Source organism: Larimichthys crocea, chromosome XX (genome assembly GCF_000972845.2).
Source record: "Larimichthys crocea isolate SSNF chromosome XX, L_crocea_2.0, whole genome shotgun sequence".
Classification (NCBI taxonomy): domain Eukaryota; kingdom Metazoa; phylum Chordata; class Actinopteri; family Sciaenidae; genus Larimichthys; species Larimichthys crocea.
The window spans coordinates 14,316,250-14,332,092 of record NC_040030.1 but is presented as its reverse complement, the minus strand read 5'-3'; the positions used below and the strand labels follow the sequence as shown (position 1 = coordinate 14,332,092).

The 15,843-nt window shown below is 39.5% G+C and overlaps 2 protein-coding genes across 3 annotated transcripts; both read right to left on the bottom strand.

Moving 5' to 3' along the window:
• Nucleotides 1–772: 772 nt before the first annotated feature.
• On the bottom strand, nt 773–6,124 carry pyroxd1 (pyridine nucleotide-disulphide oxidoreductase domain 1). The gene is made up of 13 exons (XM_027272477.1): nt 5,818–6,124; nt 5,632–5,712; nt 5,390–5,509; nt 4,835–4,963; nt 4,339–4,412; nt 3,981–4,177; nt 3,773–3,870; nt 3,536–3,638; nt 3,312–3,427; nt 2,704–2,826; nt 1,919–2,056; nt 1,630–1,719; nt 773–1,306 (listed from the first exon to the last, which is right to left on the bottom strand). Exons 1-13 carry the CDS (start codon nt 5,890–5,892, stop codon nt 1,148–1,150), a joined length of 1,503 nt encoding a protein of 500 aa, XP_027128278.1. The 5' UTR covers nt 5,893–6,124; the 3' UTR covers nt 773–1,147.
• A 3,260-nt stretch (nt 6,125–9,384) lies between these two features.
• iapp (islet amyloid polypeptide) lies at nt 9,385–12,076 on the bottom strand. Of its 2 annotated transcripts, none has more exons than XM_027272373.1 (4): nt 11,948–12,076; nt 10,802–10,890; nt 9,985–10,125; nt 9,385–9,898 (listed from the first exon to the last, which is right to left on the bottom strand). In XM_027272373.1, the coding sequence occupies exons 2-4, from the start codon at nt 10,879–10,881 to the stop codon at nt 9,706–9,708; spliced, it is 414 nt and encodes a 137-aa protein (XP_027128174.1). In that variant the 5' UTR covers nt 10,882–10,890; nt 11,948–12,076; the 3' UTR covers nt 9,385–9,705. The 2 variants fall into 2 exon arrangements, with proteins under 2 accessions (XP_027128174.1, XP_010736513.1); XM_010738211.3 differs by having other exon boundaries at nt 9,385–9,880.
• Nucleotides 12,077–15,843: the final 3,767 nt, after the last annotated feature.

The window sequence follows — 15,843 nt, the reverse complement described above, 5'->3', positions numbered from 1 at the left end:
GTGCTGTATCAAACACTACAGGAGATCCCAATGCACCAATTGTCCCACAGCCTCCATATTTCCAAAGAAGCTTGAATTTTATTTTGGTACATGTGGCATTATGTACAATGTTGACTCACCTTGTAAACAATGCCCTGCTTTCCACCCAGATAGGGACACATTAACAAATGTACACATGGGAGAGTTGCCACTGGGCAGCTCCAGCTCAGCTGAATGGAGGGTGTCAACTTGCCCAGGTAGACCTTTTGTGTTTTATTCATGTGTATTGCCCTTATTTATTTGTTCTCTTTTGACTCGTGACTTATTTCCACAGTTGTGAATCAGGGAAAAGAAATGCAACACATCCCCATTATCTCCTCACTACTTAAATGTATTGCTGCCTTCCACACATTGATTGTTACTTGTTTTTTTGCACAGTCCTCCAAGAGTAGAAACAAGGTTGCTATCTCAACCTTTATCAGGCAACGGGAGCAGGTAAATCAATGTGAGCAAGTTCCTGTTGGTTAACCACTGACCCAAAAACACCCATACCTATAAGACACAAACCTACAGGCAAACCAGCAAGTGGAAACAGGTGACTGACTAACTCTTTCCACTTTACTTCTAATGTTTCTTGTGCTTTCAAACAGTAACATCCCCAAGAGCAACATAGCATTGTGCAAGCTCAATAATATCTATTGTTATAACGCCTGCCGGGACACAGGAGGAGCCGTACTTGCTATTTAAGTAGAAATTTGACCAAGTGTCACTAGGACAACAGAGCAACAGAAGACTTTTCTTTTCTTTTCTTTTCTTTTCTTTTCTTTTCTTTTCTTAATGCATCCACTTGTACTGAGGACAAACATGTTAAACTTGACTCCTTTAGGCTTATGGAGTGATGGGTTTGCATTCCTGCTACAACAACATGAAAAGTTTTTTAATAAACTAATTACTCAAGTACTAATTAAGTACACTTGGTTTGGAAAATAATTTATTTTAAACCCAAAATATCTTCTTAAATATACAAGTGCATTAATAAGAACATAGATACTGACTCCTGCTTCTTGTCAAGATCCCTTAAACTCATATTCCTTCATCGATGTTGTCTACCTTGCATTATTTGTGAATTTGCAATGCTCAACGTGCACCTAAATCAAACCCCTCATGCTTAATCGAAGTAGTCCTCTATATCAATGTTGGGGTTGAGCAGCTCCTCTCCATATGGGGTCAAATCCATCTGGTTGAGGATCAGGTTCTCAAAGGTCTCTTCCAGGTCTGTTTCCCCGATCAGCACCGCTCCCACCATCCTACCACCTCTGAGAACAACCTGGAAGAGGAGAACAGCCGTAATGTGAGTAGCACTGAAGCTGGATGTGCTAAACCTGTTTTGCTTCTCGCCTTAACCAACATAAGATCACAAACACAGAACACTGTGACTCTTTTCACGAGGCTGCAAAAATTCAAACGGCATATGATCCTTTAACACTGGAGCCACAGTGTTAACCACTGAGATTTTGCTGCAATGCATTTGTGTGTAAAATAACAAACCACTTTTTATTCATGCTTAACAACACTGTAATTGGAAATGAGCCACACATACGTTAGGCTGCTTCTCAAACATTAACACATTGTTGTTCTCTTTTGTATCACCTTGACATACTCCTGGCCTTTGGTACAGCGTACCAGCAGCTCCTGATCGGGCCCCAGCCCCTGCCCATTAAACTTTCCCAGCAGGACCACCTGTGGAATGACCAGCAGACAGGAAGCTGTTTAAATCTACAGTGTTCACAAGCCTGGAGGTAGAGCGAGGAGGACGCTGAGTAGCACTGTGCGATAACCTTGACAGTAATGGAAAACGGTTATGATTTGCATAGTAGATGATTAACATATTGGTTATTATTTAAATGACTCCACTCCCCTGCAGTAAAATGTCACACACCTTGTAGTTGAAGAATTTGGTAATGTGTGTGAAGAGTTCAAAGCAGAAGTCCAGTTCTATTGGTTCTGACAGGACGTGAGCCGCCATGCAGCGGCCGGCGTACCAGCCCATCTGACGGGCCTGCGTCCACAAGCGCATCTGCATACAAAACACACACACACACACACACACACACACACACACACACACAGGAAATAAAACACTGTTTTCCAGCTTCGATGTGGACTTGTTTAACTCGTTTAACACTGTCACTGAAGCAGGGAAACTTTTTTAGCTGTTGTGTTAATGGTGGGGAACTAAAACAAGCCTGTTCTCTTGACTTATACTGACTTGTTTCAGTTGAATCATAGAGGTGGTGATTGCACATAAAATATACTGCAAATTGGGTTACACTATTGTAGACTTTCACGTGTCTGTATAACCATTTTCAAAGCTAGTGTAAATGACAGTACTGTTTGTAAAAAACAGACTCATGAACTCATCTTAGGGATCAAGTTTGTCTTTCCACGTTGGTGAAAGGTTTACAGTGCATGTGTAATGATTGATGTAGAGCGGCTACACTTCAATCGAATGTAATCAAATCTAATTGGCTCCAACCAAATGGTGTGAGAACGGACGATGCATGGAAACTTTGCTCTTTGCTCTAGCAGGAATTCAGACGTGGAGGATGACATCACTTAGTCTGAAGGAAATCCTCCACGATCCTATTAGTGTGTTGTACTATGTACTGTATGAAGAAGTGGCATCCCACGCAGGTTAATGCAATAAGTCGTCAGTTAGTTTACCTGCTGCCACAGTTGGCTGTGTTGCCAGCATGCAGTGCACACGTCTCCTGCAGCGTACACGTCTGGCTCTGACGTCATCATGTGGTCATCTACCTGCAGGCCACCATCATCCGCCAGTTCAAACTAAATACAAAAAAACGAAGTGATCATCATTAACAACCAATGTATGATGAATAGTTAATGTTCACAAAGTGGAGATCACGCTTTGCTGCGAAGTGTACATTCAAGCTTAAAAGCAGAACGATAAAAGCTCATCTGTCCTTTAGCGACATCTAGAGGTAATAACACACAACTGCTGAGAGCTTTGCAGGATTTTCTGCATCTCCTGGACAGGGTTTGTTTTTTTCAAAACTGAAATCCACATATTTACCTGTCTGGTAGGAGGATATTTCAAAGGGTTACCGACAAATTTGCACATATATTTGTACCTGAATGGTTGTGAGAGAATTTCTACTTACAAAAAGGCAGGTAAGATATCAACTACACCTTAAATTAAAGGCATTACATAACATTAAACTATGCGAACAGACACAAGAATATGCAGACTCACAGTGTTGTCCCAATTAAAAGACTTGGGAGCGAAAGAGAGCTTATTTGTCCTTGCTTACCTTGTTGCCATGGAGAAATGGCTCAGTGTTTGGCACGACACCAGTCGCACTGACAACAAAATCACAGCCAAATGTTTTGCCATTGGTTAGCTGGATGTAAACCGGCCAGGATCTTTCTGAGAGGGGAGAGAAACTTGAGCAATGAAAAGAAAAGGGGGGGGGGGGGGGGGGTCAAGGAAATGATCGGGCAGAGTTCAAATCCGAGCTGCGAATCCAGTTCTCACCATTCTCAGGTCTGAGTGTTTGCTGTGGGGAATTGAGCAGCTCCTCTGAGGTGAAGATCTTTTCCACCTCACACTGGTATTCCAGAGAAACTCTGCGGGACACCTGAGCTCACACAAGACCCAGAGATCCAGGAGAAGAGGAAGAAGGTATAACAGAGGGTCAAGATGCATACAGATTTATTTGCAGAAGGTGACATCCTTCCCTGGAAGCACTGTAGCACACAGACACAATCTCACCTGCTCTGCTCCTCGTAGAACTATTCCTTCATGCCAGTCTGGACCGAGAGCACTGCCAACCCCTGTAGGACCAGAACCATCCCCTCGTGCGTTTCTATCTAAAAAAAAAAAAAAAAAAAAAAAAAAAAACACACACACATACACACATCTAAGCAATTGTTGGTATTGAAGAAAAACAAGTACATGATGATCTTGGCACAGATTCTACCTGCTGTGAAGGTCTGGGACCCTCCAGGTGCCGGTTCCTCTGTGGTGTAGCGAGTTCTCTTGCAGGGAGCAGGTCTTTCTGGTTTGTTGGTCTCCAGCGATGGGATGAGGAATTGTGCTGCTCCGGGGTCAAAGAAGGTGTTTCCTATGGCTTTGTCTTTCACAGCCCAGATCACCTCGCAGCCCTCCACCTCAAACCTTCACAGAACATGTTTGACAACACTAATCTCTGAGTAGAGTGGTAATGTTACAGTATATGAAGGGGTTTCATACAGGCCAAATGCTCTGCAGTTGGAAAAACATACACATTTTAATTGCAATAAAAACGACAGATAGTATTTTGGCAATAGTTTACTTACACTAACTCCAGGGCAATCCCTCCATTTCCAACAACAACGATTCTCTTTGCATTGGCTAACCGCTTTTGAAACTCCTGAAAAAAAAAACACAGGGAAACTCTTCACCATCTGTATGTTTGTTTGTTTTTATAATTGCAGACTGAAGGGGTTATATTTTGTCTGCATATTACCAGGACATGTCTTGACATTTCGTATTATTATTAAAATCCTAGTACTGTATGCACTCTGATACTGCCTTCATTTAAAAAAATCAATTTCAACAAGATAGTGCTGCAGTTGTTGAAATATTACTAGATGAACTTTTGATGAACCCAGAGCCGAGTGGAATTTACTGTAGAGAAGAAAATACAAATAAAACAGAATTGGAGGATGTTTTTTTTTTTCTTTGGACAAACTGCTTCTTGCTACTGTAAGTTTGTCTTCAGTGTCTCCAGGAATTTCACACTTGCATGTCAATAACACCACACACACAAACGTCCAGAGTGATGGGTGTTACCTGGGCACTGTCTGTGTCCCGTATCCCCAGCACATAAGGGTTGTCCTGAGTTAGGAGCTTGGGTCTGGCACCACTGCAGATACACAGCTTCTCATAACCGAAAACACGGCCATCTACAGTTTCCACAGACTGAGTGTAGACAGAAGAATGGGAAAAATATTCATTAATTTTCACCTAAAGCTTCGAGTCTGTTCAGTTTTATTACACTTGTACTTAAGACCAAATGATGTAACTTCATGTCCACAAGGTGGCGATAGTAGACAAGTAATAGTCACCAAAAGGCTGAGATATGATTCAGGAAATCTCTGTCTGAATTTTCTTACAGCTCTAACATTATAAACAGAAAACAAGTAATGAGGAATTACAGCATGTGAGGCACATGTTACAGCTACAGTCAGTTCTTACCCTAGTAAGAAACATGCACATTTTATCAGTAGCCACAATTTCTTATTAAATCTAGCATCCCAAACCAGAAACAGCATGCTATGTGCAGCAAAGCATGACATACAAACTGTTTATAATATTTATCCTCAAGATGCAAAACAAGCTACTTGCATGTGACTGTGTGTGAAGTGATTTGACAGCAGAGTGGATGACAGTCAGGTTGGGAAATTTCTCCTCCAAAACACTGGATGGTCTCTCCTCGACATCAAACTCTTCCAGTGTCTTGGACACCTTTGGGATCAATAAAAAAACATAATATGTTTCAACCAGTCATCATCTGGTGACATGCGTCCATGTACTCATAGCCATTATAACACAGCGTGTGTATGTATGGGCTCCATCATCATCCTCACCTGTTTATAGTTGGTCACTGCTTTGATTTGGGGGCCTGCTGTAATCAGAGCCACCTCAGCTGAGGGAATCTGGGATGACAGCTGACAATGGGGATGAATTAAATGTTAATGTTAAGTAGCTACATGACGTCCTGTACATTACAGTAGTATATGCTATGTACCCAGGTTACTTAGAGTCTTTTTCACCTGCTCAACACATGTCACACCCGCGATGCCACCTCCCACGATCACAAAACGAAATGTTTTCTCCTGATCTGCCATTCCTTTTAAGAAAAGGGAAAGCTAAGCTAACTAGCTCCCTTGCATTTTCCGACACGTGGTTAAACATCAACGTGGCTGCTACATTATTTATCTTTAAATATACACATTTAACAGCCAACTCATCACTGCACCGACAAAAGACTCTCAGAAAAGCTTTTCTGATCAGCTGCGTCTTTAGCACATGACAACACAGCAACGCTACTTCCGTGTTTACAATTAACTACGGCAAGCAGGAGGACAGACAGATAAACGCGCACGAGCAGAGGTACGGACAGGTGTATGTCATCACCATAACGTCTAAGGTGGAGATTATCTGACAGTGACAGTGATGTCTACACCCAGCATGAATTCTATATACATACAGGACACGCTAAATATTCTGTCTGTTTGTCGTTTAAAAATAAAAAGATAATAGAAACGCCACAATGCAGCTTCAATTTCTGTCACGTTGGTTCCCAGAGCGTGACAAAACTTGCTCATAGATCCAAAAGACTAGCCTCAATGATGGTGCATCCATAGTCTATCGATAGATAGATAGATAGATAGATAGATAGATAGATAGATAGATAGATAGAAAGAAAAGATAATAAGATAAGAGTTTACCATTTAAGAGGACATCAACATATTTAAACCTATCTGACAAACATATATCACACATTGATCTTTTCAGAAGTTATGGATCTTTGGAAGTTTCCACAGACAGTGAATAGAGTATATTTGTATTTATTGTCTGTGTTTTGTCTTTCGAACAAGCCTCATTCTAAACTCTCTCATCAATTTCTTCTTGTGTATCCATTTTCCAATCATTCTGTTTATCTCCTGTTGATTCAAAACTATTTGCAACCAATATCCTGTAATATTTAGATACATGGCCTTCCGTCCTCAGTTTATATTGTATTTATGTGCAGCATGCCAAACTGAAATTGCATTTTTAGGGAAAGGATTTTTTGTGTGTTTCTTTGATTGATGATTTTCTTTTTCTTTTTCCAACGAACATAGATAGAAATTTAATGGTAAATCCAGAATAGAGTCTTGCTTGATGTTATTACGTTATTTGTAGTATCAGAAAATATTAATAACTTTTATTTATGTATTTATGTTTTGTTGTCCAGATCTAGTCACTGTATTAAAAAAAAAAAAAAAAAACAACTCCAAATCAATTTTGCAGTGAGAGCAGGTTACAGTCCTTTGTTTTGTATTTTGTTTATATTTGGATCAAAACTGTATGTTTAATGTCAGAGATTAATGTGGTCACCGAGGCATGAATCAGATCTAAAATTCCATCAAAACATTCATCAGCCATCATTAATGCAGTGATAAACAACCCCACCACCAGAGAACAGTTGAAGTATGTTGCCATTTGTGATTTTCCATGAAGCAATCGACAGATCTTGACACGATCCCATCCTCTGTCAGGGTGTTTGGCGGATAATGGCTGCATTGTTTTTGGATTCATCAGCAAAAGCCGGCACTTGTTCTATTTTTGAAAAACCTTTTATGTGGGTGTTAACCATGCATGGGAGTATTGATGTCAGTGTCTGAGATGATCAGGTCACTGGTAATCAAACACAGGTTAATGCTGTGCGTCATATTTCCCCTCTTGATTTTCATTACGTTACCCTGAATAACCTCCTGCAGGAAGACAACACATGACTATATGGATACATTATTTTGATCACAATTCTGCCATACAAAGGAATTTGAACAAATGGTTTTGTTTGTAAAATACTCAATGTGTGCAACATCATTTTTATTTGTCACTGATAAAAAAGTGTTTTCTTGGGGGATATTTTTATGGATGCATTTAACTGTGGCCTTTGACCACGTTATTGAACCAATACTACTTCTGAAATGAATCAAGCAATTTTTACTTCACTTTAAGCCAAATAATGCCACAAAATGCCCTTTAAAATGTTAATATAATACATAATACTCACAGTACAAAACATGTAACTGGGAATACAATTGAGATTTGTATGGGAGAGATTGACAGCCTCTATTATTGATCACATTATGGGATCACAGTTAATTAACCTGACTATATTTATTGGACTATAAATGCTAAGGGTTTTAATGAGCTAGCAGTACATATTACATTCTGTCCAATAGTACTACTAATAAAATAATAATTCTTCTTTAAATGCAAAATTTGAGTAAACTGTGTTTGATGTCCAACACATTTAACATAACATTTTAATTTTCAACATAGTTAATTTAACCTAGTTTGACATTTCACTTTTTTTTTTTCTTTTCTGTCTCAGTAGATATATTAACTTATCTTAGCACAGAACAAAAACCAAAACTGGGGAAACAGCTAGCCTGGATCTGTCCAAAGGGAACAAAATCCACCAGCCAGCACCTTAAACATCTCAACAGATGAACATGTAACATCTTCTTTGTTTACCCAGTGATTACCCAGTAACTTCCCATGAAGCGTTGTGCTCTCTCCTCTCCCTCACGATCTGTAAAACCACCTTAGTACGAACTCATGGTATATAAAGGGGACAAGATCATAGGTGGCAGTGATAGGAAGGGAAACAAAGTAAAATGCCACAATAGGAGGATGATGTGAATGGTGTTGAGGAGAATGCACTGTGAGCCAAAGTTCATGCTTTCGGGATCAATCTGCACATTTGTACTCTGTACTATACTACAGTAAATTTATATTACATTGAACTCTATTGAACTTTTGAAGATGTACTGAGCAGTGTGTGAGTGGACCCGAAAACATCTTTAACAGCCGAGGTCTTCTACCCCATGAAAATGTCAATATGCCATTTTATGTGCCGGACCATTTCTTTGCTGGGACCAGTAACTTCCTAGCTAACAATAGCTGCTTCCCCCCTTTTCCAGTTAATCCTAAACCAAACTGTCTGCTGGTTCCAGCTACATCTTACAGTTGTATCAAACCTTTTGTCTAACTTTTGGCAAGAAGGCAAATAACTGTATTTTTCAAAATGTTGAACTGTTCCTTGAAAAGGTTGTGCTGTAAGATGACATTAAGAGTCAGGTTGAAACAGCTGAATTTAATTTAGGCTAAGTTTAGGCTAACAGTATATCCACGAAATGTCTGTGTTTCTTTTAGGTATCCATGTTTGAGGTATGCAGTGGTTTATAGGTCAACACATGTAGCTTAAAGAAAGCAAAGTATTCCTAATGGGTTACCTGTGGCAACTCCCAGCACACGACACCATACTGTAGCATATAATTAATGTAGTTAATCTTCATTTGATCTATTGGATGTCCCCTATTAAGGAATGAAACTTCTTGCAAGTTTATTCTGGAGTTTGTGTGGGGAAAACATTGACCAGATCTAATACAGTTTTGTTGGACATCTCATGCAAGTTTATGATATGCAAGCAGCTCATAGCTCCTGTATGTAGTAGCCCTTGATATGCAATAATGTGGCTTAAAACGCATGAAGATTTTTAAAAATATATTTTCATAATTTTATTATCAAAACCAACAGATAACATTTATTTCATATGGCTTTACATCTGTTTTCTTTTATTTATTGTTTTATTATTTACTTTGATTATTTTTTATATTCACATCTTGCCATTGTGGAACAGCAATATAATAACAAAGCCACAGCACACACACAAAGCCAGAAAAAAAAACACATTGACTATGATGGTTTTAAATTAAAGGCTGTTTCTTAAAGTTTATAAAATAAACAAGAAAACTCTTCATAATCATCACCGTCACCATCAGTGTCATCATTACTAGCATCATTCTCAAAATCATTATTAAATAAGATCTGGTTATATCGTCAGAACACTGGGAATGGTGGTGGAGCTTCCTCAGTTGGTACTAAAGAGGCAGGTAGATGGGAGGCTGCAGTAGGTCCCTCTTGCCGTACGTGGCAGATCCCACATTGGTCGGTGCATAGACGGTACCGATGGTGTTACTGGAACGGACCAGGAAGTCTGCTAGCCTTTGGGTGACACAGGTGGCTGTGTTGCACTTCCTCTTCTCTATGTGGTGACTGGGAGGATAAAAGAAACTGATACACAGCCTGACATTACAATAACACTCACAGACAGCATGTTTGCCATGTAATACATTGGGTGAGTTCTGGAATTCGGTCACCTGTTCATAGCTGTGAGCCCCCTTTGCGGCCGTGTACCCACAAGGCCAAGGAATGGGTTGGAGATTAGGCCAGCAGCTAACCAGCCGTCACTGTCGGGGAGAGCACTTTCCTGCTCACTGGATGAGCTGGTACTGAAGTACCTGAATCACAGAGGGAAAAGAGCCAACCCGTTTGACACTGATAGCTGATGATACCCTCTTCAGAACATTTACTAGCCCAGAGAGCAAGAAGAACAAGTGGCTACTTTTCTGCGCCCCCCTAAAGTTACACAATGATGCACTCTTTCCCACAGATGATCACAATTGACTTTCACCTGCAGAGTTATCAGTGCCCTGCTGCTCCACACTCAGAACATTACAGCCCTTCTTATGACACAATTTCCATGATATTCCCCTGCTTGTGTGCTGACCGCAGGTTAAACTCCTATATTGGTTTCCTGCTCATTAAGACAATAGTCATTTAGGCTGATGTCTGATCTAATCAACCTTTAAACAAAGTGAAGCCGATTTCCACTGTTTAAATTCTGCATCTAATCTGGGGTGTCGGTTAGCTCAGTAGGTAGAGCATCCGCCCCATGTCAAAGGCTCAGTCCTTACTGCAGCGGCCCAGAGTTCAAATCTGACCTGTGGCCCTTTGCTGCATGTCATTCCCTATCTCTCTCTCCCCCGCTGTCTCTATACAATAAAGCCAAAAAATATATCTTTAAAAACAAACAAACAATCAAAAACTATCACTATATTTATATATGTAGATCATCAAGTCATTGCATAGACACACCACAGAGGACATTGCTCTGCTTGTAGTATATACACTTACCTGTAACTTGGGGCAGTGGAGACGCAGCGCAGCAACACAAGCAGCATGAGGAGAAGCACAGGCACCCTCATGTGATACATATTGATTACCTAGAACAAAATTTGATTTATTGTTAGGGAAGGATAAGGAAAAACAGTGAATGCTGATTTTTTTATTTGTTGTAACACACAAGGATAGCAGCATATAAACACACCAGTTTATGTACATTGTCGATTTATAATGTCAGAATTTAACACATATACACCAACAAAAAACACTATAATTAAACTATTAGTTTTGGTAAAATATTGAGTGTTTCCCGTGTATGGAAATTCAGAATCTGACGAGTCACCATTCTGAGAAAAATAAAAGAAACATGTTTTTATATCTCTATCATCTATAATTCACCTATATTAAAGCCGTGCTCAGTGATGATAGTCCATCAGCACCTACCGAGCATTAACCACTTCAACTCTATTATACATATTTTTTTGTATAGCTTAAGAATTACAAATAGATTATTGATTAATCTGTTAATTATTTTGTTGATCATTCGATTAGTATTGATTAATCTGTTAATTATTTTGTTGATCATTCGATTAGTATTGCCTAAAAAATGTCCGAAAAATGTCTAAAAATATTTTCAATTTCTCAGAAGCCAAGGTGACGTATTCAAAAAGCTTGTTTTGTTTTGTCAATCCACAGTCCAGAACCCAAAGATATTGAATTTATTATCAGATGAGACAAAGGAAAGTAGCACATCCTCACAACTGTGAAGCTGGAACCAGAGAATATTTAGCATTTCTGCTTGAATAATCATATGAATGATTATTCGAATATCAAAATAGTTGCTTATTAATTTTCTCAATTTTTCTCCGCCTCATTTGTCATTATATACACATAAATTCTGTCTGCACAAGTTGTAGAGCTTCCAGACATCATGAATCTAAGTAAAACATTTAAACATGTCAAATTGCAACTAAACATGTATCTGAAAATAAAAGGAGATTTAGCAAAATACATTTCATTTTATTTTATTCAAATCTACAACAAAAAGTTGTAAACTTAAAACAATGTCCATTTTCTGTAGCACCCCATACACAAGCCAGAGTCAGACACAAGTCCTGTATAAAAGAACCTCGCCCTACAGAGAAACATAGTACTTACTTTTTGTTGTGTTAGCCAGTAGCCAGCAGATCCCAGTCTGTCACTGGAGCAGTCCAGGGTTTGTCAGACTGTCACACAAACCGACTCCAACAGTTATAGGCTCATCGCTCAAACCACTTGTGACATCAGCTCTCTCCAAATATAGCCTTGCATTTTCATTTACACGGAATATGGGGAGGACGAGGGGGGGGAGGAGTGTTGTATGGGGGTGTAGGGAAGTCCAAGAGGGTCTTAAATATGTCACTCAGCTCACCTAAATGTACACTCTTAAACCTGTGTACAGGCAGAAAAATGCTAATATTCACAGTACACACACACACACACACACACACACACATTTGTGTACGTCACCATCCTCATCATTACCTTCGTCATCGTTCTCATCAGTGTCTGTGATGGGACTGACCCACCGTAAACCCACACCAGGGAGAGGAAAGCTGTCTTCCTATTTACCTTGAGACACATAATGAAGTTTCAGGTCACCAATCTCTGGCCCTACTGTCTCCCTCTGGGCATCACTGATGATGAATAATAAATATGAAGATGAATTATCATTAATAATGAATGGTGTCTCATTATTTTGACGTGACACGCCACAAACAACTGAGAAAGCACTAATTAATGAAGTCATGGTAAAACTTGAGAGTAACACTTTACAAGCACGGGATTCGACTGGCTATTCCATCTCTTTGTGATAGTTTCCTGAAAACTTGGTTTGAAATATTAAGTATTTTTCTGTAACTTTAAAGCTGCTCTGATCAATATTTTTTAACAGTGTATCAAATGACTACGTGTTGCTCATACTGACTGACCCACAAATAGATATCTCAAGCTCAATTCAGCTTTAAGGAGTGTGGTGGCCAAAATGAGGAGCCAAAAGACGATCTGGAGAAAGGACAGTCCAACAGGATTTTTATTTTTGAAAAACAGTACACCGAGAAAACCTAGAAAACATTGCAGCTGTGTGAAAACATCCTCACACTAAACAGATAAACAAGGTGAGGCAAGCTCCAACAATCCCATTCACGCCAACTAGCCACACAAGTTACTTCCTTGGCTCAGCTTCAAGGATCCAGACTTGGCTCTTGGCTTTAGCTTCTGAAAAATACTAAAGAATACCAGGATCTGGATAGGTTGCTTTGACCTGGCTTTGCTCACGGGGGCTTTCTATAAAAGTCACAACAACTCTAATTGTTCCCAGGAAATAATGTTGTATTTTTTTATTGTTAGAATTAACAGATGTTCACATGTTCATTTCAGATCATAACAGGGTAGGTTCCTGTGAGGACAAATATGCTGAAGTGATAAACTAATTGTTCAACACATTACCTCTCTGGGGGTCACTTAACCGCCACTCTACTTCATGATCTTTTACCAGACAAGTGGAAATTGCCACCCGAGTTATGTTTGAATGTAAGTGTGAGGGCTGGCATCTACATTTAAAGCACCGCCCTGTCAGGTGGGGCCAGAGGTAGCTCCCCGCCTTTATAGGGACAGGTGAGGGCAGTTAGTACCTCTTCATCTGAGGCCTGGTTGTGTGGCAGGGTTGCTGTGGCTGTGCGGGTAAGGGAGATTGAATGAGAAAGATGCGTTATATTGCTTTATGGAGAAACTAATGAGGCCTTTTGTATATTTAGTTGTGGTGTGACTGTCCTGAGGTGATCCAGATTGAGCTCTGTGGTCCTGTGCTGAAGAGGTATGTGTTAGTGAATTTGGGAGTTAAACTGTAAACATATCTAATATAATATGATCATCTCTTTAGGAAAAGACTCAGCTCTTCCCAGTTTTAAAGCAGTGAAGCTCGGCAACTATTGTGTTGCTTTTCAGCCAAACCCCCACGCTGACTGAGGTTTAAGGCCAGACTGCTGCTTTGCCTGAGCCAGTTCACCAGGGTTGTTGACAACTGTGTTTGACTTATACAGTTGAACTACTATGTAGGTGGCTGAAGATTGTCCCTTTCTATGTATATATTTGATTGCACCTTACTGACATTTGTGAACCTGAACCAACTGAATCTCTGTGTTGTGTCTTTTTGGAGTTATTTTTGTTTATAGGCAAAGTCAGAGGGATGACCTGCAGGGAGTAGTCATGGGATATGCACCCTTCCTTGCATGCAGTGTGGTAGGTGTGAAGTGTAGTGGTCACCTCACTGGATTGTAGGTTAGTTTGTCTTTGTAGTGGTTGCAGTGATTTGTGTGCACACGTGGTGGTTCCTATTTGGGTCTGTGATAGAATCTCCCCACAGTAAGTACCCTGTCCTTCCTATTGTCGTAGCCATTTTATCCTCTGTATTTCATGTTAAGCCATTTGCTATTTATATATTCGTAGTTTTAATTATTTTAGTATTGTGGAATAAAATAATTTGGACTAATCTGGCAGTTTCTCCTCCTCTTTTTCAGGTCTGTTGCAATATAGTTCTTTTTTAAAATAAATATTCCTTGAATTGAACGCACCTCTCCCGCTCTTTTTGAACCCTTTAAAACTTGTGTCAACACTCTGATATAGCCCTCTTCTGTCTATTTGCCCCCCTTTGTAACCTGGGTGGTGTCACATAAGCAATACCTATTTTTGAAGATTATCAAACTGAAAGAAACTACATTAAAAATCAAATGTATGATTGAGTAAATGTATGAAGTGGGAACACTGGCCTCTTGGGCTTCTCGTCTAGCTATTTTTCTACAAATATATGGATCTATGTAGGGCAGTTGCCATGTGGCAAGGGATTTACAGTACTGCATGAAAATGAACCAATCACTCACGGAGAGTATACCCATTACTCCTGAGTTATATAAAAGATTAGTTCAAATTGAATGATAAGTTCACGACTGACCAGTGGAAGCTGACCCTCCTCTGTAGGACTCTCTGGAGACCCCTTGTTACCATATTTTGGACCTGCCCATGGAATTACTGGTCCCCTACCTCCACTAGCCATGTGAACTTGATGATGATTGCATCTACAGATTGTTGATGCTGCTTCAATGCAGCCGTTCCAATGTTACTAAATTCTCTTCCAGCTAAGTCACGGCTGCTCCTGCTACATGTGTTTTCTGCAGCGATAGCCACCATGGCTGTAAGAGAAGAGCTCATAAAAATATAATTATCAGAGAATGCAATAAAAGAACCTATAAACTTAAAATGATTGAATGTTTCTGATTAACGTTTGTGTCCATGAGATGCCACCACAGGCTGCAGGCTGCTGTTAAGTGCTGGTGGTTTTTGCCGCAGCTTTGAGATAACAGCAAGACATAGTGCAGTCCTAATGGATGTGTAACACCCCCCAAACCCATCAAGATCCAACTAACACCTCCCTGTTTCCTGTAAGCTCCCAAGATAACCTGCAGCAACTGAAGGCAAAGATAGAGTGATAGGATATTTTTCAAGGATATTCAGATATTATATACTTTCCATGTACAGTACAGGCTATTTCTGCATTTTCTTATAACTAGATTTACCTGCCCTTCCTTGACACACATATTTGTTATTTCAAGGCTCATTTCTAAAGAGGTCCCATAAACAATTGAAAAAAAAAAGAATCTAAAAACAACTGATTAATTTGAACATGTACAACAGATTTTTGTCAATACCTGTTAATGCAGTTACATCCTGTTTCATTAGCAAATGCTGGTTGTGAAAAGTAATTATAATTTGATTCTATATATAATTCATTGATTTAATATATAATGAACCTATTAAATATTTAGCTACTAGTTAATATGAAGGTGGTGTTTGGAAAGAATAATATGCACGATCGTGACAGAAAAATAAAAACAGAAAAAGGAAAGTTAGAGAAAGAGAAAATAAAGGAAATGGGTGGTAATTAAGTAAATTAATAAGTCTTTTTTTAATAAGCCATATACAGGTGAAACATGTGTCTTGTATCATTGCGTTGTCTTATT